This window comes from Oncorhynchus keta, chromosome 36 (assembly GCF_023373465.1).
Source record: "Oncorhynchus keta strain PuntledgeMale-10-30-2019 chromosome 36, Oket_V2, whole genome shotgun sequence".
Lineage (NCBI taxonomy): Eukaryota > Metazoa > Chordata > Actinopteri > Salmoniformes > Salmonidae > Oncorhynchus > Oncorhynchus keta.
In genome coordinates this window covers 5,628,607-5,654,257 of record NC_068456.1, presented here as the reverse complement: position 1 = coordinate 5,654,257, position 25,651 = coordinate 5,628,607, and the positions used below count along the sequence as shown (strand labels likewise).

The window sequence follows — 25,651 nt, the reverse complement described above, 5'->3', positions numbered from 1 at the left end:
GCTCACGAGGTTAATTCCTTTCCCAGGAGCTTGTAGAGTGGGTGAATGCCTGGCTCGGATGGACCGGTGAAATTAGTCAAATTCACCTAAACCAACCTTCTCTTCATTCCGCGAGCAAGGTCATAAAATGCCGGCATATTTCCAACGACCGGAGAATGCTCTCAAACGAGCAAATGGTGAGTCGTAGAGGGTAATTTCCTAGATGTCATCGCTTGCTAGCTAGCAAGCTACACTAGCTAGCCCAAGTTATGTGTATTCATTGTTGGCTTGCCATGGTTAACGTAACAGCTTGCTACGCATGGCGGGGAAGCCATGTTTCAAGTATACGCTCGTTCAGGCCACCAGTGTCACAAGGCCTAAGAGTTAGGGTTCCACCACCCACAATGACGTTAAATGTGTCATGGCCCTGCCAATTAAGCAAGATTAGCCGCTTGAAATCGAAAATCACACAAACTATCAGATTGTCCCACTGACATGAAAAAAGTACCTGCCATCTTTGCTCACACTGACCTAGATACATTTAAACATCAGCACATCCTAGCCCTGAAGGGCTAACGTATTAACTTATCCCGTCATCGTCAAGCTGAGATAATACGCGGCTAACTAGTAGTGACACAGTGAGCAACTTGTCAAACTCGCTTTGATGTCCGTAACTAATCGGTTTAGGCCTCATGTAACGTTAGTTAACTATTATACTTTATTTTTATTTTTTACATTTAGCCTTGATTTAACTAGGCAAGTCACTTAAGAGCAAATTCTTATTTACAACGGCCAAACCCGGACGACTCTGGGCCAATTGTGCGTCGCCTTATGGGACTCCCAATCACAGCCGGATATGATGCAGCCTGGATTGGAACCAGGGACTGCAGTGCCTTCTGACTACACGCGAGCGTTGCAAAATAAATGGAGAAATCTATGTTATTCAATTATTGCACCCACGCTGCTTGCGGCGTCAACCAGCGTTTGGTTACAAAGAGCTAAAATAGAAGTCCTTTCTATTTCTGACTCAGATCGCGCTGAAAGTCCGGCCTCCCCCATCTTCTCATTGGTTTATAGAAGCAGGTACCCACGTGCCATCTCCTCATTGGTTGGCAACGCAGATGTTCGTTGGCGCGTGCGAGCAGTGTGGGTGCAATAATTGAATAACATAGATTTCAAAATGTATTTTGCAAGGAGAGCGCTGTGGTCAGCTTGTTAGACCGCTGCGCCAATCGGGAAATATCAACTGAAAAGCAACAGGTGCTGCTGGTTAATGTTTTTTTAGAATTGTCTTTGGGCTCCTGAGTGGCGCGGCGGTCTAAGCTCTCTATCTCAGTTCAAGAGGTGTCATTACAGACCCTGGTTTGAACCCAGGCTGTATCATAACCGGCCGTGATTGGGAGTCCCATAGGGTGGTGCACAATTGGCCCAGCGTCGTCCGGGTTAGGGTTTGGTCGTATGGTATGCCGTCATTGTAAATAAGAATTTGTTCTTGACTTGCCTAGTTAAATAAAATAAAGATTGCATAACCAAAACAAGGCCATACTAAGATTATCAATCAATTGCAGTAGCTAGCTAGCTAGCTAGTTACCTTTAATTAGGATTAATGAGTCAGTTGACATATCTTGATGTTATATTGTCGCTTAGTAGTACCAATAGTTGTTGTTAGTCAACATATAGCTGGTTTGGGGAGTAGCTACCCCATTCATAGACGCTAACTGCTTTAGTGCCTCTGAGGATAGTATGTTCTGGTCGGGGATCTTTTGTTAAGGAAGACAGATGGAAGATATAGGTGGTCACCAGTGCCAATTAGCTGTCTAGCGCAGTCTTAACACGTGTGTAAGCGTAACTGGAGAAGTGTAGTTCATCAACTGGAGGCACATAGCGTACGGATCTGTGCAAAACTGGTACAGTAAGTGTATATTTTTGTTTTGCAAGCAATGGTTATTGATGTTTCTAAACTTTAAAATACAGCGTCGGAATTGTAGTTCACACGCAGCCAACCGTGGGGGAAGCTAACTGCTGAAAACCCTATGTATAATAAGACAGGTTTTCAAAGGCTAAAGAGTAGCTCGCTAAATGGTTAGGTTGAGCGCTCTACCTTCATCTATCAGATCGGTTTTTAAACCATTTGGTGTCCCATGAATATACATGTTAGTAGCAACTGACTCACCTATTATGCTGTTTGCCTCCATTTTTATGTAATTTGCTGTGTTTGTACAGAGTTCTTGGAGGTTGGCAAAAAGCAGCCAGCTTTGGATGTCTTGTACGATGTCATCAAGAGCAAAAAGCATCGAACATGGCAGAAGATCCACGAGCCCATCATGGTCAAGTACCTGGAGCTCTGTGTTGACCTGCGCAAGAGCCACCTGGCAAAGGAGGGTCTCTACCAGTACAAGAACATCTGCCAGCAGGTCAGTGGAAGCACACCCAGCCCTCTCTTTGATAACCCTAAATGTTGGATACTATTGATCCTACTTCGTCACTCACCTGCCGGAGTTAAAGGTCCACTGCAGACGTTTTTATCTCAATATCAAATAAATATCTTACTGTGATTGTTTTCAATTAAAATGGTCAAAAAGAAATAGATTCTTAGTAAGAGCAATTTCTCAAACAATAAGTTTGATTGGACTGTCAGGGAGTGGTCTGAGTGGGGATTGGAAAACTGAAAACTACCTGTTATTGGCAGAAAGGTTTGGAACTCTTTCTTATTGGTCTATTAACTAATTTACTGCCTGGTGATGCCACCAGCCAGGCCGAAACTCCACCCCACCAAAACAGGCAGAAATTTCAGGCGCTCTTTTCAAGCAGCTCTTACACTAAAATAGAACTATCATCATTTCCACAGTATTATTCCAACCTCATTTTATACAGTACCAGTCAAAAGTCTGGGCACACCTACTCATTCAAGGGTTTTTCTTTATTTTTACTATTTTATACATTGTAGAATAATAGTGAAGACATCAAAGCTATGAAATAACACATATGGAATCATGTAGTAACCAAAAAAGTATTTTACAAAATATATTTTACATTTGAGATTCTTCAAAGTAGCCACCCTTTGACTTGATGACAGCTTTGCACACGCTTGGCATTCTCTCAACCAGCTTCATGAGGAATGCTTTTCCAACAGTCTTGAAGGAGTTCCCACATATGCTGAGCACTTGTTGGTCTCTTTTCCTTCACTCTGCGGTTCAACTCATCCCAGACCATCTCAATTGGGTTGAGGTCAAGTGATTGTGGAGGCCAGGTCAAATAAAGAAAAACCCTGGAATGAGTAGGTGTGTCCAAACCTTTGACGGGCACTGTGTATATATTACAAATAGGAAAATACATTTTTTGACTCCACTGGGCCTTTATGCATGAGCCTCTATTTCGTGATGTAGGTGAACATCAAATCCCTCGAGGATGTGGTTCGAGCCTACCTGAAGTTGGCCGAGGAGAAGACCGAGACCGCCAAGGGGGAGTCACAGCAGATGGTCCTGGACATTGAGGACCTTGACAACATCCAGACTCCTGAGAGGTATTTATTTAACCAGGAAATAGCTTTGAGGTATGGGACTATTAAAACTTTATTGTGATGGGCTGATACTGTAATTCAGATATATTGGACTATCTGCACACTTATTGTTACTACCTTTAATGGTGGTAACCATGCTAACAGTCATGCTTCACCTCTGCTGTAAACCATTCAAGTGGTGGTGTATACCACCACAGTTGTATAACTGACTAGGGGGATACATTCAACTGAAATGTGTCTTCCGCATTTAACCCAACCCCTCTGAATCAGAGGTGCAGAGGGCAGCCTTAATCGACACCCACGTCTTCAGCGACCGGGGAACAGTGGGTTAACTGCCTTGCTCAGGGGCAGAAGGACAGATTTTGTACCTTGTCAGCTCGGGGATTCGATCCAGCAACCTTTCGGTTACTGGCCCAAAGCACCTACCCGCCAGGCTACCTGCCACCCCACAATGTTGACGGTGCAGTTCTGTGAGCTCAAGTATTGATGCATAACTTCTTGTGTGATCCTAGTGTACTTCTGAGTGCTGTGAGTGGTGAAGACACCCAGGATCGTACAGACCGTCTGCTGCTCACTCCTTGGGTGAAATTTCTGTGGGAATCCTACCGCCAATGCCTGGACCTGCTGCGTAACAACTCCAAGGTGGAGCGCCTATACCATGACATTGCCCAACAAGGTGAGCATAATCTGAATATTAACATGATGTACAGGGTGGGAAATGAACTTTTTGGTCCAACAGCCACTGTGGCAGAAAAAAAATCCATCTAATTACACCAAAAATAACAAATAATGGATGAACATGCTTTGTAGTGTTTATAAAACAATAAATGTATTACTAGTAAGAAGTAATGTGGTATATTGCTCAGTTGAATTTTTGTGACCGGAGTCTATTAACCAATCATTTAGATACAATAGTAAAACAGACACAGTTCTACAACTGAACATCACAAATCAAGTGATAAGTCTTATTTATTATTATTAGTTCAGGGCTCTAATGCTGACATTTTTTACAGTGAGTACATACGTCTGTTTAGGAGCACAATGCAATTATTTGAGTGTTTTAATGATAAGGAATGACTAAAAGTTTATGAATAAAAGTTTTTGGAGTGTTCCATGTTCAATCAAGCACTATGTACCCAAATATTTGAGTAATGTAGGTGAGACAGAAATGTTCAGCTGCTCCTTTAAACTTCTACATTTGGGTTTTGGATTTATTTATTTCCCCCCCAAATGCTGTGTTAAACGCCAACATGGCTAGGGAAATAGTCAATTCTCCTCCACCAATGCCAAAATCTACCCACATGTAGCGGGTGTTCATTTCCCACCCGGATGATGTACATGAGGGCTTGGTAACTAGATTCAGCCGCTGCAGATTTTTGTCAGAGAGGACGGTTGGGAGGGGGGGGGTGGAAAATATTAGTAAGCCCAAAAAGATTGTATTTGAAAATAACAATCATTTCATACCCGTGCCTGGTCTGAGTGTAGGTTTGATATTATCTAACAAACTTGTTATTAGAAATATATATTAGTCTGAGATGCGTAAGTGTAGTATGCTGTGACTTAGTTTTTTTCCTAATGTTAGGTTTACTCACACTCTGTCACCATATCACAGTATGAAGTGTTATTATTAGGGATGCACGATATATCGGTGAATATAAAGGAATCGCCCGATATTAGCTAAAAATGCCAAAATTGGAATCGGCCCGATGTCTAGTTTAACACTGTGTTAAAACCGATGTCAAAGCTACCGTGCATACCTATGTAACGTAGGTACGTGACGTAATAACGGCACGTAAACATTTTTGCTACATGTGCGACACAGCATTCCTAACCTAGCCCACGTTTGCTGTGTGGATCGAGCAGTCAACAAGTTGAGCAGTCATTTGAAAGAGTAAGACAATATCAGCGAGACAACTCAAAGGCAAAATCCATTAAAGCCAAGATAATGGAAATCATTGCCCTTGACAATCAACCGTTCTCTGTTGTGGGTGATTTTTGGTTTTCCTCGACTGGTCGAGCACCGATACACACTACCAAGTGCGCTATTTTTCAGATGTTGCCCTACTGAAGTTACAAAGTAGTAGCGTCACTGCTATTAGCTTCACGACATACATACTATGGAACGCCGTTTGGGTCTTTGTGTGTCAAAAAAGATACAGTAGCACTGTCAAAGCTGTACAAAACAGTCTGCAAATAAGCAAACACCGGCAACGAACTATGTGTTTACAATACCACGTTGGTAATAAAGCATCATTTGTTTGACCGCAACTGGGGTTGCTAGCTTTAGCTTGGTATCTAGCTAGCACCAATACAACCAGCCTGAAAACAATGACCAGTAGAAACGGCAGTCATTTTCATTATTCTTAGCAATGATTTAGGAATCCTTGTTAGTAAGTATTAGCTATGTTTCCACTTGTTATTCGCCTATTGAAATTGAACTTCAAAATAAGTAGCTTGCCAGCTACTTAACCCTGTTGCACAAAGCTAACGTTAAAAGCAGCCAGCTAGCTTCATCGGGCTAGTGAGGCTCTACCGGACCGGTCGTGTGTGTGTGTTGTGAAGCTAGCCACAAAAAGGATTAGGCACAATAGTGGAATTTGTGGTTTGCCTTCAAAATAAAAGTATTTAATTGACTGATCCAAATGAATACAAAGAGTAGAATTATGCCACACTTTTATTTTGAAGGCTAACCGCAAAGTCCACGATTGTTGCTAATCCTTATTGTGGCTAGCTTCACATAAATGGGTCCGACCACCATTAATCAAATAAGAAGTCTTAGAAATTGGGGTTATTTTAGATGATGACACCTAGCTATATAGTTAGCTAACTATAGCTCCTGAAACAGATTATGTTATGTTATTTGACTAGTCAAAAGTGTTATTTGACGTGTATCTTTTTTGAGACGCAAAGACCCAAACGGTATTCCATAGAAATCCTGGTTTAGAATGAAACGACTGAACAAATGAACAACAAAACAGCACAGCAAGTAAGTGAAAGAAATGGGATTTCATTATGCTTTACTGGTAATGGGGACATACATACATGCCAACAAAATAACTTTTTGGTCAGTGTGTGTGTGTGTGTGACCTTTATTTAACTCGGCAAGTCAGTTAAGAGCAAATTCTTATTTTCAATGACGGCCCGGGTGATGCCGGGCCAATTGTGCGTTGCCATATGGGACTCCCGATCACGGTCGGATGTGATACAGCCTGGATTCGAACCAGGGACTGTAGTGATGCCTCTTGCACTGAGATGCAGTGCCTTAACACACACACAGACGCAGCGGTCTAACTATTTAAATGTACTAGAATGCTTAAAAGGCAGCAAAAAAAATGTATATTGGTTAACTGTATAGTTTTTTGGGGGGCAAATAAAATATTGGATATCGGTATCGGACAAAAATGTAATATCACAACTTATTATGGTTCATAATTAAAGCTAAAGTCAACAACTGTCAGTGTTCTAAACGTTGATGTAAATGAAACAATATGTATATTGCTCTGCATCCTAACCATATCCTGATGTGCTCCACAGCTTTCAAGTTCTGCCTTCAGTACACCCGTAAGGCAGAGTTCCGGAAGCTGTGCGACAATCTACGCATGCATCTGGGTCAGATCCAGCGCCACCACAACCAGAGTACGGCCATCAACCTGAACAACCCTGAGAGCCAGTCTATGCACCTGGAGACACGCCTGGTGCAGCTGGACAGTGCCATCGCCATGGAGCTCTGGCAGGTATGATGTCATACATGCAGGGATGGAAATTGAGCTCGCCTGCTCGCCTGAGGCAAGTATTTTTCAGAGAGCGAGGGAAACTCATTGTAAGGTGTTTTATAAACCGCTGTGGTTTGCACCTGTATTAAAATTCTCTACAACAACAACTCCACCTTAAAAGTCTAATTACTGCTCTGGCGTGGGCGGGCAAGCTAGCTGCGGGCTTCTTAGCTGGTGTCTGGCGAATGCTCATGTTGACGTAGCTAGCTACAGTGTAGTTGATTGGCATGCGTGTTGACCATTAGCTTCAATCCTCTGTCTTCGCGGCGGCGGGTCAACAGATACACACACAAGCTTAATTTGGTTGTCATGGGAACATTGTTGCGTTTGACAGCTGTGTGTGAATAGTTGTCGTTGGTAGCTAGCAACAAAGATAATAATCTTTTTTTTGCAAACACCCCCAACACCAAAAAAAAAATACAACTGACAAACAAATAGTAGTTACAACATAATTTAAACATTGTGAAATGTTCCGGGAATGAGAGGTTGTCCAATATGTTTTTATGCCCGACTCTGTTTTATGTCATTTCCAATTTAAAAGCAAATACATAGGTCTATATCTTCTGGGCGCTCACCTCGCATATATGACTATATAAACTGGGCTAGTACCATCTTAGCTAGTCTACTAGCCCGGCTGGCCAGTGCCCAAAAGCCTTGAGTTCCATCACTGCATATATAATTAGCTTGCAATATTGTAACGGTTGCATCTGGGAGAAGAATACTTCCTCGTCCATTTTCTTTTTTCAATAAGCCCTTTTTCATCTACATTTTATTATGAACATTGATTTTATGTGTTATGAATGGTGAAATTAGATTTTTGATTTTTACAGGAAGCTTTCAAGGCTGTGGAAGACATCCATGGTCTCTTTGCCCTTTCCAAGAAGCCTCCCAAGCCTCAACTTATGGCCAACTACTACAACAAGGTGTCCACTGTGTTTTGGAAGTCTGGGAACGCCCTGTTCCACGCCTGCACCCTCCACCGCCTCTACCACCTCTCCAGGGAGATGCGCAAGAACCTCACCCAGGAGGAGATGCAGAGGTATGCTAGCCCAGTCCTTAACAGTCTCTGCTCTGCTGGAATATGTGGCACGTAGAAATATAATTACTAGAACGGTCATTCACAAGTCAATGTTTGATAGGTAGATCCGAGGTTGCAGGTCAGGCAGGTGCTTACGGCTGGCTCTCTTTTCTCTCTCTTCCTCAGGATGTCCACAAGGGTGCTCCTTGCCACCCTGTCCATTCCAATCACCCCGGAGCGCACGGACATTGCCCGCCTGTTGGACATGGATGGCATCATCGTGGAGAAACACCGAAGGCTGGCCACACTACTGGGCCTGCAGTCCCCACCGACCCGCCAGAGCCTCATCAATGACATGGTATATACATACGTGCATGGAACAGTATAGAAATAACTATGGTGATTTCTGTTTGTGAGCAGGCTGGGTATAAGAGGCAGGTGACAGAATGTCAGACAATGTTAGGAGTTTGTATTTTAGTGCTAGACTTGTTTTAGTCTTGTGAACAACACGTACAGATATGTTTGTTTACTACATAATTGAAAATGAAAACAAACACGTTAACCAACTGCTGTTGCTTTTGTCGGGGGAGGTTCACTGAGTGCTATGTGTGTGTTATGTTTACCTTCAGGTGAGGTTCAATTTGCTGCAGTACATTGTACCTGAGGTGAAGGAGCTGTACAATTGGCTGGAGATGGACTTCCACCCACTGAAGCTGAGTGGAAGAGTAGCAAAGGTAACATTTGAATTCAGATTCAGAAAAGCTATAGTGTCGCGACATTGGGCAATATGACTTGCAACTGTACAAAAAAAAAACAATACACAATGTACAATGCATAAACACAATTCCTCTAAAAACGACAGCTATTTGTTACACGGCTGATTAATTTACCCTTCTTCTTGTTAGGTGTTGAACTGGGTGAGAGACCAGTCGGAGAAAGAGGCGGACCTCCAGCAGTACGTTCCCCACCTGCAGAGTAACACCATCCTCCGGCTGCTGCAGCAGGTGACTTATTGCTCATTTGTCTTAGGCCCTTTATACTTGATGGTCTGTTAATCTCACTCATAGTTAAACGTCACGAAAATGTGTCAAACAATAACTAATCAAATAAAATGTAATTGAACTTTGTTATTAACCATGTCTGTTGTCCTTGTTGTAACTCTATAGTGCAGGGACGGGCACCAGGAGGCCCGCGAGACGATTAAAACTTCTACATACTTTCTATGTATTTTAAATTAACTGCTCTTTTTCCAGCCCACAAATTGGTCAACAACAAAAAAAGCAGTCCTAATATGGCCTTCGAGCCTCAAGATGTTGCCCATCCCCGCTATAGTGTGTAATGCAAGTTGTCACTGTAACAAAATGCTTTGTAACACATGTAATGTATTGTATGTAAGTTGTGGTCCTATGAGCTAATCACTGAACACGGTTTATTCTATTGGGATATTAGGTGGCGCAAATTTATCAGAGCATTGAGTTCAGCCGTCTGGCCTCCCTGGTTCCATTTGTGGATGCCTTCCAGTTGGAGCGCTCCATTGTGGATGCTGCCCGACACTGCGATCTGCAGGTAGAGTACTGGACATGGATTTTGCCTGAAACAATGAGATTCTCTGTGCAAAATCATACAAAGTGGACTTTTCAACTTAATCCGTTTTTATGTTTTCATACCGATACACTTTGAATTCAATCAGTATTTCCACAACTAAAAGATGAACACTTCTGTTTATATTACACAGAATGGTCACAGGAGGTTGGTGGCACCTTAGTTGGGGAGAACGGACATGTATTAATGACTGCAGAGGAATTGTATCAAATACATCAAACACATGGTTTCCAGGTGTTATTATCATGAGCCGTTCTCCACTCAACAGCCTGCAGTGAGAATGGTACACGTGAAAAAAAACAAAAAACCGTCTGTTCTAGGTTCGAATTGACCACACCACTCGAAACCTGAGCTTTGGTTCAGACCTGAACTACTCAACCAAAGAGGACTCTCCTGTGGGTCCGTTCCTGCAGAACATGCCCTCGGCGCAGATCCGGAACCAGCTGACAGCCATGTCGTCCTCCTTGGCCAAGGCGATCCAGGTCATAAAGCCTGCATCCATGCTGGTGAGCACAGCCCCCTGTCGAGATAGCATTTGGATATGGATTGCAAGCCCTAAAAACGTCAAGTCGACAATGTCGCTGTCCTCCCTGATCTATTATCAAGACTTGCTTTTCTATCATCCCCGATGCACATTCCATAAATTATTCTATGGTATTTAGGGCCAATATTGTATGTATTGTTCCATGCATATACATACAAACACAGCACCAATTCACATTGATACCGCATGAATCCCCCATTCATGCACAATCTCTGTTGCTCCATTTAATTCTCGCTCAAACAAACCTGTCCCTGTCTCTCACTCTTCTACCCTCTTGTCTGCCATTTCCAGCAAGAGCGTGAGGAGCAAAGCCATCTGGCCATCACTGCCTACCTGAAGAATGGCCGCAAGGAGCACCAGCGCATCCTGGCCCGCCGGCAGACCATCGAGGAGCGCAAAGAGCGCCTAGAGAACCTCAACATCCAGCGGGAGAAGGAGGAGCTGGAACAACGCGAGGCGGAGCTGCAGAAGGTGCGCAAAGCGGAAGAGGAGCGCCTGCGCCAGGAGGCCAAGGAACGCGAGAAGGAGCGCATCATGCAGGAGCACGAGCAGATCAAGAAGAAGACGGTGCGCGAGCGGCTGGAGCAGATAAAGAAGACAGAGCTGGGAGCCAAGGCATTCAAATACTTTGATATAGAGGTAAACTACACATAAGCTCAAATAAGCTGTACATTATGCCACTGATCAAACATATTAACCCTAGTGATCCTATTAAAGCTGCAATATGTAACTTTTTGATTGACCAAATTCACCATAGAAATGTGCGTTATAGATCTGTAATTTTCATTGAAAGCAAGTCTAAGAATTGGTAGATCTGTTCTATGTGTGCTCTGCTTCCATTAAGTTTAGTTTTTGTGTCTTTTACTTTTGGTGTGGTACATCAGCTAAAAGCACAATATTTTGGGTTATGGAAAATATATTTCACAGCGGTATAGATGGTACAATGATTCTCGACTCTACTTGCTTTTTTTGTCATATAAACAGAAATTAGGTAAACTATTAGAATTTCAGCAACTAGGAAATGGACGAGAGATTTCTGCATAGTGCATCTTTTGGATTACTAGAGGGGCTATGTTTTAAAATCTCGAAGGTCCTGAATGGGGTGACAATGGCAGCCATATTGGTCAGGGAGATATCCAAACCAGTCTTAATTGGAATGAAGGGCAGTAGAGGTATAATCCAGATTTTACTTATGCAGGAAAATAAAAGTAAGGCATGTTATGTAATAGAGTTGTCAACCTTAAATATTGTCATATAGTTATAAATACCCTGAGTGTACATAACATTAAGGACAACTGTTCTTTCCATGACACAGACTGACCAGGTGAAAGCTAGGATCCCTTATTGATGTCACTTTGTTATATCCACTATAATCAGTGTAGATGAAGGGAAGGAGACAGGTTAAAGAAGGATTTTGAAGCCTTGACATAGATTATGACATGGATTGTGTGTTGACATGGATTGTGTGTATGCCATTGAGAGGATGAAAGGGCAAGACAAAAGATTGAAGTGTCTTTGAACGGGGTACGGTAGCAGGTGCCAGGCGCACTGGTTTGTGTCATGAACAGCAACGCTGCTGGGTTTTTAACCGTCCGCAGTTTCCCGTGTGTATTGAGAATGGTCCACCACCCAAAGGACATCCAACCAACTTGACACAACTGTGGGAAGCCATGGAGTCAACATAGGCCAGCATCCCTGTGGAACGCTTTCGACATCTTGTAGAGTCCATGCCCTGATGAATTGAGACTGTTCTGAGGGGGAAAAGGGGGGTGTGCAACTCAATATTAGGAAGGTACAATACTGCTTTTATACCGATTTTTCTGTTTAAATAGCCTCTATATGTAACCGATCATAAATGTCTCAGATTTAGTTTTCTTGGAAAGCTGTGAGTGCTATTATGCTGAACAAAAATATAAATGCAGCATGCAACAATTTCAAAGATTCTACAGTTCATATAAGGAAATCAGTCAATTGAAATAAATTCCTTAGGCCCAAATCTGCATCCATGCTAGTGAGCACAGCCCCCCATGACTGGGAAGACACATATGCATCTGTTGGTCACAGATACCTTTTAAAAAAAGGGAAAAAAGTATGGATCAGAAAACCAGTCCGTATCTGGTGTGACCACCATTTGCCTCATGCAGCGCGACACATCTCCTTCGCATAGAGTTGATGAGGCTGTTGATTGTGGCCTGTGGAATGTTGTCTCACTCATCTTCAATGGCTGTGCGAAGTTGCTGGATATTGGCAGGAACTGGAACACGTTGATCCAGAGCATCCCAAAATGCTCACTAACACAGGTGTAAACAAATTTGTGTGCAATATTTGAGCGAAACAAGCTTGTGCATATGGAACATTTCTGGAATCTTTTATTTCAGCTCATGAAACATGGGACCAACACTTTACATGTTGCGTTTATATTTCTGTTTAGTGTATATGATACCATATCGGTACCAAGTTGCATTTACAGCTAGTCTAAATCCTATCATCAATTGACTAAATCCTATCATGTTGACATAATTGTTTGAATGGAATGTTGGCTTATTGGCAGTTAATTTGACTTGCTATCTAACAAACATACAATGCAGCTAAATTATTAAAATGAATTAGTTTACACTATATAAACACATCTGGAAAACCATCGTTGCCCAACTCCGTGACCAAAATGGCTGACCTTTATGCCATCATAAGAAGGTTATTGTTCATTCTAGTATTCTAATTCTATGTCAATGATGTTAAGACGAAGTTTTCTCCCAATGGGTCATACTTGTATCAGTACCATAAGTGTAAACCTGGAATGTAGATACAATCTAGAATGGGTTTTGGAAAATAATTGTGGATGTACAATGATGAAATTAACTCTTAACCACCCTCTGTACAGAACCTTGAGGACCTGGACCCTGACTTCATCATGTCCAAGCAGGTAGAGCAGCTGGAGAAGGAGAAGCGAGAACTTCAAGACCGCCTGAAGAACCAGGAGAAAAAGGTGAAGACAGAATTTTCTGCAAATTAGGCGATTCCATGTTTTCTGTCTTGCCTGTTACACAAACAGGTGATACATAAAGACCTCTACTAGGGGGTGAAATGACTCACTCAACATTGTTTCATGTGTGGACTGGTCCTTGCAGATTGACTACTTTGAGCGTGCCAAACGTCTGGAGGAGATCCCGTTGATCAAGAAGGCCTATGAGGAGCAGCGTGTCAAAGACATGGAGTTATGGGAGCTCCAAGAGGAGGAGAGGGTATGGCAATATATTTCTTCAGTGTCTGTGCCTTTGTAAATCCTAGGCCATCTAGGGCTGTCCCCGACCCCCCAAAAAAAATCTTGGTCGAACTGGAGTTATCTGTTCTTAAAACGTGTATTTTTCCATATACTGACACATCTTATGTGTTTTAATCAAATCGACTATATTCACTGAGCTTGTCTGAAGCTTTAATCACACTCTTTTATTCAATAATTAAGACACACAAATGACTAGAGGGAGTCCGACCAGCAATTGATTTGATTGTGCTTGGCCGGGCTCAGACTTGCGCTGTGTTTATATAAAAAAAAAAGACAGCGAATGACCGTGTGACTAGCACCCATTGTCTTTCTCTCCTCCCTGCTGCAGCCACAGAACATCACAGAACATCAACAGTATTTATCGCGCTCTCCGTGTTGCTGAGCCTGCAACATAATTACAGCCATTTCTGACTGAGTAGTTATCGAAATGTAGGAAAAACATTTCCTATTCCCTCAACCCTTGCTGTCTTTACATGACACATGTAGGAATCACATGCATGTGACCAAATACTTATTCACATAGGACTAATATTACTAGAGAATGTTGGTTTATGTAATTATTACTCTAGAATGCCCGCTATTCCGAAGGATGATTCGGACGGGATAAGTTTTTTCCAAACTGCCCCCTGTAATTATGATTATTTGTTATGTAAATCGACAATTATGACTGAAGCTTGGAGGTTTTTATTCTAGGCGTGAAGATAAGGCCACACTGATAACTCAAGCTTGTTTCCGAAGTTTCTAAACCACATCAAACTGTCTTTGGTATAGTGTCGCCATAACATTTGAATTGAGGAAGTGTGGTCATAATCATTAGGATATTTTAGCGATCTGCAGTAATTCCTAAATGACCCCCTAGCCTTCAGGTATGATCTAAACAGTGCAATTACACTTGAGATGTGTTTTAAGGCTACGGATGAGAAAGTTAACTTATCATTTCCAAGCATTTAGGTCAGTTGTATGCTGTTTTGTGATCTATTAACAGCAAGGGTTGCATTAACTTCTTGATGCTGCACCCATCCCGTTACCGGGATCATTTTCGGCAACATCCGCTAAATTGCAGAGCGCCAAATTCAAATTTCATCACAAAAAAATATTTAATTTTCATGAAATCACAAGTGCAATACAGCAAAACACAGCTTAGCTTGTTGTTAATCCACCTGGTGTGTCAGATTTCAAAAAAGCTTTTCGGCGAAAGCATACCAAACGTTTATGTAAGGACATCTCTCTCAGTAGACAAAATATTACAAACAACTAGCAGCCAAGTAGATTGGTCATGAAAGTCAGAAAAGCAATAAAATTAATCGCTTACCTTTAATGACCTTCGGATGTTTGCACTCACGAGACTCCCAGTTACTCAATGTTCCTTTTGTTCCATGGATTCTTTTTATATACAAAATACCTCCATTTGGTTGGCGCGTTATGTTCAGAAATACACAGGCTCGAGCGGTCAAGACCGGGCAGACGAAAATTCCAAATAGTATCCGTAAAGTTCGTAGAAACATGTCAAATGTTTTTTATAATCAATCCTCAGGTTGTTTTTACAATAAATAATTGATCATATTTCAACCGGACCGTAGCTTTTTCAATAGGAGAGAGAGAGAAAATGTCTGCTCCAAGCTGTTGCGCATGCAAAACTCTGCTGGCACCCAGCCATCCACTTGATGCAATGTGATCCTTCTCGCTCATTTTTCTGAATAAAAGCCTGAAACTATGTCTAAAGACTGTTCCCACCATGTGGAAGCCATAGAGAAATCTGAATCTGGTTGATATCCCTTTAAATGGATGGAAGGCATGCAATGGAACAGAGAGGTTTCAGGAAAAACAGCACTTCCTGGTTGGATTTTCCTCCGGTTTTCGCCTGCAATATCAGTTCTGTTATACTCATAGACAATATTTTGACAGTTTTGGAAACGTTAAGAGTGTTTTCTATCATAATCTGACAAGAAATAGGCCGTTTCATTTGAGTACATTTTTTCATCCAAACATCAAAATACTGCCCCCTACACTCAACAGGTTAAATAGCCTCAAAATGTTTTACTGATGCATTTGGCAATATTCAATTCCTATGCACAAAACATATAAACAAAAGCATTCACTGTGAAAGTTGATGGGCTACATGTAGACCATTCAAATATAGCTTATGCACATTTATCGAATCAGTTATTGTTTTCTTGTTTTCTTGTTTAAACCGCGAGCAAACGTCTGTCAAACTCAGGCATTTCTCCCAAAACACAGGGATGTTGATTAGCACAGGACTAGTATTATAAAAGGCTATTCCGCCTGGAATTGTTGCTTTCCTGCCATGTAAAAATGACTGACATGGCAGATTTGGACGGGACAAAAATTACAGATGTGATGTTTTGTGCTTCTGTACATAATTACATTACCCAACCTCCCCCAGTAAACTAATCCCGTCCAAATAGGGCACAATAGAGCCTGACCTATAGCGTATCATAATCAAATTGGTTATAACAAACTCAGAACAACATAACACATGTAAGAGCAAAATGAATGCAGAGGACCTGACAAATAAACTTGAAACTTGAAACGGGGGAATGCTTACTGGTTGCTCAGGAGGTAAAGGGAAAGTCAGATGTGTGGAATAAATTTAGCTAATTGTGGAAAATATTGGAGATCAAGAAAAAGAAGATAAGGAGCAAGCGCTGTGTGCATATTATTTGTGCCAAACAGGTGCTGTATAGATTACAATATAATTTCTCTGACCGTTTGGAACAATGTTAAGAACACTAAATAAATTATAAGCGTACCAGAGAGTCTGTTGTAACGTTTTTTTGCTAAGCCTTTATTACAGCAAAGACTAAAAACAGTTGCATTCATTCATGAATGCAATTTCCGAAATGGAACGATTTATTTATTGTTTAAGCTAATTATTCAAGGCTCACTTAGTTTTAAAAAAAATGATTGATTGCATTTCAAATCATGAATGACTCCTATGCTTTGTGATGACATAAATGACTTATGACTTATTGATTGCTGCAGAAGCCTATATAAGCATTGAAATATAGGCTAAAGTAAGTTACGGTAAGTAAGTTACTGTTGACGCGAGGTGTTCCCCTAGGGGAACGCCACCTCCCCCGTTCAGCTGGAACGGTGGCGCATGGAATGCAAAAATATTCTTAGAAATATTTAACCTCCACACATTAACAAGTCCAATAGCTCAAATGAAAGATAAACACCTTGTTCATCTAGCCAGCAAGTCAGATTTCTAAAATGTTTTACGGCGAAAACATAGCACATATTTATGTCAAACCACCACCAAAGACACAGCTAATTTGAATAGCCATGTTGAACAAAAGATGCAATCAACAAACGCAGGATTAAAAGAAAAATAATTCACTAACCTTTTGAAAATCTTCATCAGATGACAGTAATAGGACATGTTACACAGTACATTTATGTTTTTTTCAATAATATGCCATTTATATCCATAAATCTCTGTTTACAATGACGCCATGTTCAAAAAATGCTACTCAAATGTTATGAAATTATGATAGCGCCGTCAGATAACAAGCAATACACATCATAAACTTTGACTAAATATACATGTTCTACATATAGTTAGAAAGATACACTGCTTCTTAATGCAACCGCTGTGTTACATTTATTTTTAACGTTACAGAATTCGTTCACTAGGCAATAATATGAGACGGCGCTCAGACATGTTGGAGTCCACAGAAACACAAAATTACCACATAAATATTCCCTTACCTTTGATGTTCTTCGATCAGAAGTCGTGGAAGGAGTCATACTTACCAAAAACTGCGTTTGGCTTTCAAGTCTGTGTCTTTGGGTTATCAAACGCGACAAATTCCGGCTGAAATGCAGCCAAAATTCTAGGGGATGCGCATCAAAACTTCAAAATTACATATTATATGTCGACTAAACTGGTCAAACTAAGTGCAGAATCAAGCTTTAGGATGTTCTAAGCGTGCAAAACAATTCTCAGCTCGAACAGACAAACTGACATCGTTTGGTGAATCCTGGAACAAAGAGAGCTCCAGACGTGACGCGCGCATGAGAGTACATGTATTTTCGCATGACCCGAAGGTTTTAGCCCGCCAAAGGGTGAGGGGGCGCGCGATTTTCACAATGAAACGCCCCATTGAAAGGAGACATCGCGCTGAAGAGATAGAAACTGTTCCCAGATCCGTAGCTGGTTGGGAAGGAGCGTTATTATTATAAATATAATATTTCTGACAATTTGGAGCAGTTCTAAATAATACCAGTGTACATTTTTTTTTAATATATTTTTTTAAACGATGAAATTGTTTACTTGAAATGTCGTTGCGTGACGTTTTTGGCTTATGGTATCAGTAGGCTATTAAACAAACAAACAGGCAACGAAAGCAGGATCTGTATAATTTCTGTAGATCTATTGATGATTCATAAAGCCAGGCACCTTTAACAGTTAGGCTGTTGATTATAGACCTAATTAAGTTGGTTTCCTCTCTTCATTTTTCGTAGACAAGAAGGCAATGGCAAGTTTTCACATCTCCTCATTCTGCTGCTGCTGCATTGTTCTCAATACCAATATGCTGGTTAACTTTGCTATTATGCACATAGCAACATGGTCAAGGAAAAGGGCCTCAATTCAACAGCCCACTGATGTATTTCTGAACCGTGGACAGTGACCACTATCCAACGCCGGAGGGCGCATTTTGTTATAAAATAATCATATTTTTATTAGTGTTGCTCCATTTTTCTTACGTAATGTAACCATATACAATTTCAATATCACATGTCTTAGACTGATGGACTGTGCCATCCCCATGACCTCCACAATGGATCAGTCATCTCAGACAGGTGCGAAATTTCTTTTAGCAACTGCTCGACTAAAGAAATCTCGGTCGACCAACAGACTATCAACCAAATCGACCAGTCGACTAAATCGTGTCAGCCCTAAAGCCATCATAGATGGGATGCATGAACTGAGCGCTCTAGTGATGTCAGGCTGACTGGTCCATGTTTTTTGTGTAATCGTTTTTTTTTTTTATGGTCCATGTGTTTTGTGTTGTAGATCAGCAACATGAAGGTGGAGCGTGAGAAGGCCTTGGAGCACAAACAGAGGATGTCCAGAATGATGCAGGACAAGGAGAACTTTGTGGGCAAAATAACCGACGCTCGCAGCTTCATCTACGAGGTAAACGCCATATGAAGGTGCATGAAACAACAGATTCTATAAGCCCATTGGCAATGACATTAAAGAGCTATTATCAATCGCTACTAAGAAAGCCGGTATAACCAAACAAAAGTAATACCAGTGTCAAGGGTGTTCCACCACAAGTTATTTTTCCGGTGTTCTTTTTCATCATATTCAGAATACACCTCAGTAAGAATGTTATGAGTTGAATGCGTATGGCCTAAAGTGTCTTTGCTCTTTACCTTCCAAGGAAAAACTGAAACAGTTCCAGGAGCGCCTGGTGGAGGAGAGGACGAAGCGTCGAGAGGAGAGGAAGATCCACCGCAAAGAGGACCGTCGCAACACCTTCTACCGCAATAAGGAGGAGGAGGCCCAGCGCATCCACGAGGAGCAGCTCAAGAAAGGTATCTCAAGAGTTACCGCTCAGGTCCAGAGATTACTTGATATATAGAATGACTGTCAAATTAACGTAGATCTAGTCCTCTGAGTTTCTCTTAAAGGGTGGAATACAGGGCAATCTACCAGCGAGTGCGATTTTTTTACCAGCCAAAATATAATTTTTAAATGTATTACTAGTTAGAAGTAATGTGGTATATTGTTTATTTTTTTACTTTTAACCAAAATATCACAGATGATGCAAAAATGTTTACCAGCCACTTGAAGGACGGGAGGTTACCGTGGTAACATGCCTCGTCATGTTTGCCTGTGAGATTGAGTCTGACTAGTAGAAGCGTTATCTTTTCCCTAGAAGAACAACCTAGCTTGTGAACAAAACAATGTAAATAACCAAGAAACAGAAGGACAAAGTAGGCTTTCGTATCAAGTAAATTAGACCCACTTTTATGCCTGTGTGCAACGCTCCTAAAAATGATTCTTTCACTCAGCTCTTCACGTGCCCAAGGATTCGTAGTTCTTTGACTTTGTGCGATTAATTTTCCAGCTATGGAACAAAACAGCAGAAATACTTTGAAAACAGCTACTGCAGCATTTATTTTTACTATAAATGTGATCATATTTGACTATTTTTAGTCACAGATGCGAGTAAAACGTTCTCACTGTGTAGCCCTGACCTGCCACCAACATGGCTGGTGAAATAGATGTCTTACCCTCCAATGTCAAAATATGCCCGCATTTTGCAGGTGTTAGTTTTAGGCCTTGGTGGAATAGTTTAATTGATGTCAATTGAAGATGTGTGCAAAAACTTGAGTTATGTGCACAGATTTAGGTAGGTTAGATTTTGGGTCCAGTGTGGTTTTTGGTTGGAGTTTGTTCGTCTAGGTGTCCAATGTGACGCTTGCCCCATAAGTCTTCAGTGGTCCTGTGTTCTACGTATTATCCATGTGTTGTTGCAGAGCGCGAGGAGCGTGAGCGCATCGAGCAGGAGGCGCGCGAGGCAGAGGAGGCGGTGTACCAGGAGCGCCTTGCCAAACTGGAGGAGCAGGAGAGGAAGCAGCGCGCCCGGCAGCAGGAGATTGAGGAGCGCGAGCGACGCAGGGAAGAGGAGATGAGGGCCCCTGCTAGGTCCGAGGAGAAACCCAGAGGAGAAGCCAAGGTAGCCTACTACACATCTCCTCCCAGAGCACTTTCCCACAGCCTCACTTTGCCTGTTGAGTCAAAGATGACTCACTTTTCAAGGGGTGTTAAGATCAATATCTAATATTAATACATGGGTTTTATGTTGCGCTTTTAATGGACACAAAGTCACTTAAAAGTTTTGTTTGCTCAGTGATGATTCTCCTCCATTGATCGCTCAAAGAGCGACATGAAATGAAGTGCACTTCTATTTCATCGGCGATCTGAGAGCGACAAGCACAGGCACCCGTCACAATGTGAATGTAGTCCTTCACCCTGTTGACTTAGTACCCTGTTAACTTGAAAATGAGCTTAGATAAAGGTATATTGAGTAGGATAAAATTATCATAATTATGTTGTAAAGGTAATGAAACCCGTCACTCCGTGTTGGACACTCTTTTCCTCTCCAGGACTGGGGCGCTGAGAAGGAGGAGGGAGGAGGAGGATGGAGGAGGCGCACCGAGGTTGAATCAGAGAGGCGTCGCCCCGTGCCTGATAAGTGAGTGTGGTTTCATTCAGAATGTACTTTTGAAGCTCTTCATCTGGTTAAAAATCATTTTGTGTTCACTGATCAAAAACTGGTCTATTATTCTCTACAGTGTCACCGTACAGGCTAAGTGAGTGGGATTTCGTTCAGATTGCAAATTTGAAGTATTTTACCTGGTTTAAAATACTTTGTATGTTTGTGTTCACTGGTTAAAGTGACATGTCTGTCTTATAACTGTGCTGTACGTTCGCTCTGTCTCTCTAGGGACTGGAGAGTCGAGGGCCGCGAGGATGTCGGCGAGGACAGAGACCGAGAGCCACCCTTCAGGAGAGGAGGAGACGGCCCTCGCCGTGGCGGAGACGATGACCGTGGACCCCCACGCAGGGGCTTCGGGGATGACGACCGCCCCCTGCGCAGAGGCATGGATGAGGACCGTCCACCAAGGAGAACCTTTGGGGATGATGACCGTGGTCCCAGAAGGGGAGGGGACGAGGACCGCGGTCCCCGCAGAGGCTTCGATGATGGCCCCCGCAGAGGCATGGATGAGTCCAGGGGCCCCAGACGCGGGGCTGATGATGACACCTGGGGCCCCAGGAGAGGAGGAGATGACGAGAGGGGAGGGCCCCGTGACGACAAGCCATGGAAGCCTGCTGTCCGGCCCGGTATGGATGCGTTTTTCATTTAATCTGTTCCAAATATGGATCATTGAATTAATGTGGTTGCATGTTTGTCTTGTGTAGTAAGTGTGTTGTTGTTGAAAGCGCCCTTATACTTGTTCTCCTGTAATTCTGTTAATTATTTATTGAACTTCCAATAGTAAATGTTTGTGTAGTGGCAACTGTTGCCAGTTCTTTTCACACGTTGTGCTGGATCATGGGCAGTTGCTCTGGTGTCTGCTTCAGGTGGTGGCTGGCGTGAGAGGGAAAAGGCCCGCGAGGAGAGCTGGGGTCCACCCCGCGAAGGTGGTGGCCGCAAGGAGGACGAAGAGGGCGAGAGGGAGGAGAGAGAGGAAAAACAGGAGAGCGAACGCTTCCCAGAGCGCCGCCCACCCAGGTCAGACACACAGTATGTGGACTACAAACGGCACTGCTGTGATAATGGAGGCTCATATACCATATGATCAGGAGTGGCCCTAAACGGGTGGATGGTTTCACTGATATTGTGAAAATAAAGTAGCATATGTGTGTTATGACGAGGTGTAGGTTTTTTTGTGGAGTAATGGGGGACCTCTTTGTTTTCAGGGAGGAGGGTAGTGGAGGTGGTGGTGCCTGGAGAAGGCCAGGTGCTGATGAGGCGCCAAAGAAAAGCTGGAGAGACTCTGTTCGTCAGGAAGAGCCTGCCCGCGAGGACCGCCCTCCTATCCGTCGAGAGCGACCTGATCGCAGAGATGACCGTGACCGCCCCCCACCCAGCAGAGAGCCTGAAGAAGGTAAGATGAGCTCAGTCCTCTGCAGACCGTTTAAAGTTTTACTATAAAGCTTTCATTTTAAACCATTTAGCCAGCAGGTGTCCCCACTTGCTCTGTATTTATTGCAAGCGTCAACCGGTATCAAGCATCAACCTGTTAATGCAGCAATACTATCATTCATTGCCTATACCATGAAAATCAAGACCACTGTAACCCCTGTCCTGTGGTGGTATTTCCAGTCTGGAGGAGATATTTTTAAACAACACTTAAGAGTTAAGATGCCATCCCCGGGGTTCTGTGCACACAGGAGGCAGCTCCTGGCGCCGTGCTGGTGACGACAAGCGTGAGGAGCGTAAAGAGGAACGTCCGATTCCTCCCAGACCCAGAGAGGGCGAGCGTGAAGAGGACGGAGAGAAGAGCTCCTGGCGCTCCGAGAAAGACAAAGAGAACGCTGGTCGCCCTAAGAAGACCACCGACGAGACCGACGATGACGGCTGGACCACTGTGGCCCGCCGCTGAGTCCACCCTCTCTCAAAGCATCTGCTTCAAAATGGCCCCGCAATGGCTAATGTACCCCTTATTGTCGCCTGCCTGTGGTTTAACCTTTTCATGAGCTGATGAAAACTTTGGCATAGCAAAGCTGTTTTATTGTTAAATCAAATGTGTCATCTCATCAACAACTATCTCTATTGCCATTGAATATGTATTTTGTTAAAGTTGCTTCTTAACCTAAAAAGTAGTTGATTCCCATTTTGATGTGCATTTTTAAGAGTATCTACACTGAGCGAAAATATAAACGCAACATGTAAAGTGTTGGTCCCATGTTTCATGAGCTGAAATAAAAAATCCCACACATTTTCCATATACACATTTCTCTCAAATACATCCCTCTTAGTGAGCATTTATCCTTTGCAAAAAATTATCTATCCACCTGACAGGTGTAGCATATCAAGAAGCTGATTAAACAGGATGATCATTACATAGGTGCACCTTGTCCTCTGGACAAAATGCCACTTTTAAAATGTGCACACAACACAATGCCACCGATATCTCAAGTTTTGAAGGAGCGTGCAATTGGCGTGCTGACTGCAGGAATGTCCAACAGAGCTGTTGCCAGAAAATGTAATGTTAATTTCTCTACCGTAAGCTGCATCCAATGTCGTTTTAGAGAATTTGGCAGTACGTTCAACCAGCCCCACAACCACAGACTGCGTGTAAACACGCCAGCCTAGGACCTCCACATCTGGCTTCTTCACCTGCGGGATCGTCTGAGGAGGAGGAACTAACTCTGATGGGCTGGGCCTGGCTCCCCTGTGGGCGGGCCTATGCCTTCCCAGGCCCACCCATGTCTGCTCCCCTGCCCATGCATGTGAAATCCATAGATTAGGGCCTAATGAATTTATTTAAATTGACTGATTCCCTTATATGAACTGTAACTCAGTTAAAATCTTTGAAATTGTTGATGTTGCGTTTATATTTTTGTTCATTTTTTGTTTGTCTATTCTGGATCCGTAGATAAACCATTTGTCTGTGATTAATGGGGGCTGAACTAGAGCGGTGTTTGTGAGACGAGGGCCGGGGCCAGGTCTTTTATACAAAAACCTCTGTAGAGTCAGAATGGTTCAAGCTACAAACTATTAAAAGCAATCTATGAAAAGCTGAGACTTTCACAAACTTGCACGTGACATGTTTTGATCTGTGATGCTCACAAGAGTCGTTAGAAGGTAAGGCTCTTCTACATAGATCATAGGAAATCCCAGGACATAGTGTCTATAATACTGTAATAAGCTCACATAGTTATTTTTTTCTTTTTTTAACCTTTATTTAACTAGGCAAGTCAGTTAAGAACAAATTGTTTACAATGATGGCCTACCAAAAGGCCTCAAGTGGGGATGGGGGCTTGGATTAAAAATATAAATATAGGACAAAACACACATGACAAGAGAGACACCACAACACTAATTAAAGAGGGACCTATGACAACATGGGAGCAGCACAAAACATGGTACAAACATTATTGGGCACAAACAACAGCACAGAGGGCAAGAAGGTAGACAACAATACATCACACGAAGCAGCCACAACTGTCAATAAGAGTGTCCATGATTGAGTTTTTGCATGAAGAGATGGAGATAAAACTGTCCAGTTTAGTTGCTGTCACAAACTCCACACAGTTGTCACTGACTATTTAGATATTAATTTCCCAGTGAGCAAATCATTTCTGTACTTAACAGCATTCATATGACTTCATTTTTATCAGGCTTTTGCTTTGGCAGACCTTGTTTTTTAATTGCCATTTGTCAATAAAAGTCATGAATGAAACTATCAAATTGTTTTGTGTTCTACTTGTAGCCCTGGTTGTCCTGAAAATATAATGATAAAACAATTCACTGTGGGGCAATTCATGCCCAGGCATAGATTAGGGCCTAATGAATTTGTTTCAATTGACTGATTTCCTTATATGAACTGTAACTCAGTAAAATCTTTGAAATTGTTGATGTTGCTTTTATATTTTTGTTCGGTATAATTGGTCTCAGTCAATATCTAGTGTCTGGTTCTATTTTAAATCATTCAACCATATTGCATGTTTATAGATGAAGCCTTTATTAACAAAGTACTTTGGGCAACAGTTTATTTCTCTGTTGCTGCTCGAGGCCTGAAGGGTTGGTTAGAGCATAGCTTGTTCTTTGTAGAGTTTTTCTTACACTTGGTCCTTTTTAAATAAAAGTCACGAATGCAACAATCAAATCGTTTTGTGTTCTACTTGTAGCCCTGGTTGTCCTGAAAATGAAATGGTAAAACAATTCACTGTGAGGACAAATATAAGGGCTGGATTAATGAAAGTCAGATAAATGAAATGTCGATTTTTGCTAGAATCTCGGGACTGATAGGGTTTACACCCTTGGATTCGAGTGAGCATGGCTGGGGAGAGTTTCCACCATATTTCTTACAGCAGTCCATTCCTTTTAAATCCATAAGGGGGAGTGAAAGCTAGAGAATCGCATTTAATCTTCTATCTCAGTTGAAATGGCTGAAAATCTTAAATCCAGAGGTTACTTCATTTGAGAAAAGTTGTTCCCTGTTAGTTTTAATTCTCTGTAGGGGAAATACATGTTTCTACTTGAGAATGTAAAAACAAGTAACAAAGCTCTTTGTGGGTTTATGTAGTCTAGGCTGGCTATACAATTATGTAGGAATAGGCTATGTAACAAAGGGTTCAATCATCTCCCAGTCCCATCCCCATCGAGTGTAGGCCTACTCGTTTGACCTTTGGATTCGACCCATAAGAATGTGTAAAGAA

At 42.2% G+C, this 25,651-nt stretch overlaps 1 protein-coding gene across 5 annotated transcripts; it reads left to right on the top strand.

The window, feature by feature from the left end:
* On the top strand, positions 1-24,680 carry LOC118369516 (eukaryotic translation initiation factor 3 subunit A-like). Of its 5 annotated transcripts, none has more exons than XM_035753951.2 (23): positions 1-176; positions 2,203-2,393; positions 3,366-3,502; positions 4,012-4,175; positions 7,034-7,233; positions 8,103-8,311; positions 8,477-8,648; positions 8,920-9,024; positions 9,196-9,294; positions 9,740-9,856; positions 10,213-10,398; positions 10,728-11,075; positions 13,318-13,422; positions 13,565-13,678; positions 18,761-18,883; positions 19,134-19,287; positions 20,236-20,435; positions 20,866-20,954; positions 21,055-21,072; positions 21,207-21,604; positions 21,845-22,007; positions 22,184-22,371; positions 22,658-24,680. In XM_035753951.2, the coding sequence occupies exons 1-23, from the start codon at positions 128-130 to the stop codon at positions 22,867-22,869; spliced, it is 3,741 nt and encodes a 1,246-aa protein (XP_035609844.1). In that variant the 5' UTR covers positions 1-127; the 3' UTR covers positions 22,870-24,680. The 5 variants fall into 5 exon arrangements, with proteins under 5 accessions (XP_035609844.1, XP_035609842.1, XP_035609841.1 ...); XM_035753949.2 differs by having other exon boundaries at positions 21,824-21,995; XM_035753948.2 differs by having other exon boundaries at positions 21,824-22,007.
* Positions 24,681-25,651: the final 971 nt, after the last annotated feature.

What these genes read in the sequence shown, in the direction of transcription:
- LOC118369516 (XM_035753948.2), top strand. Translation starts at nt 128, where the DNA reads ATGCCGGCATATTTCCAACGACCGGAGAATGCTCTCAAACGAGCAAAT. An exon ending in TCCTCCGGCTGCTGCAGCAG is followed by an intron (nt 9,295 to 9,739) that starts GTGACTTATTGC and finishes TTGGGATATTAG; the next exon opens with GTGGCGCAAATTTATCAGAG. An exon ending in TGAAGAACCAGGAGAAAAAG is followed by an intron (nt 13,423 to 13,564) that starts GTGAAGACAGAA and finishes TGGTCCTTGCAG; the next exon opens with ATTGACTACTTTGAGCGTGC.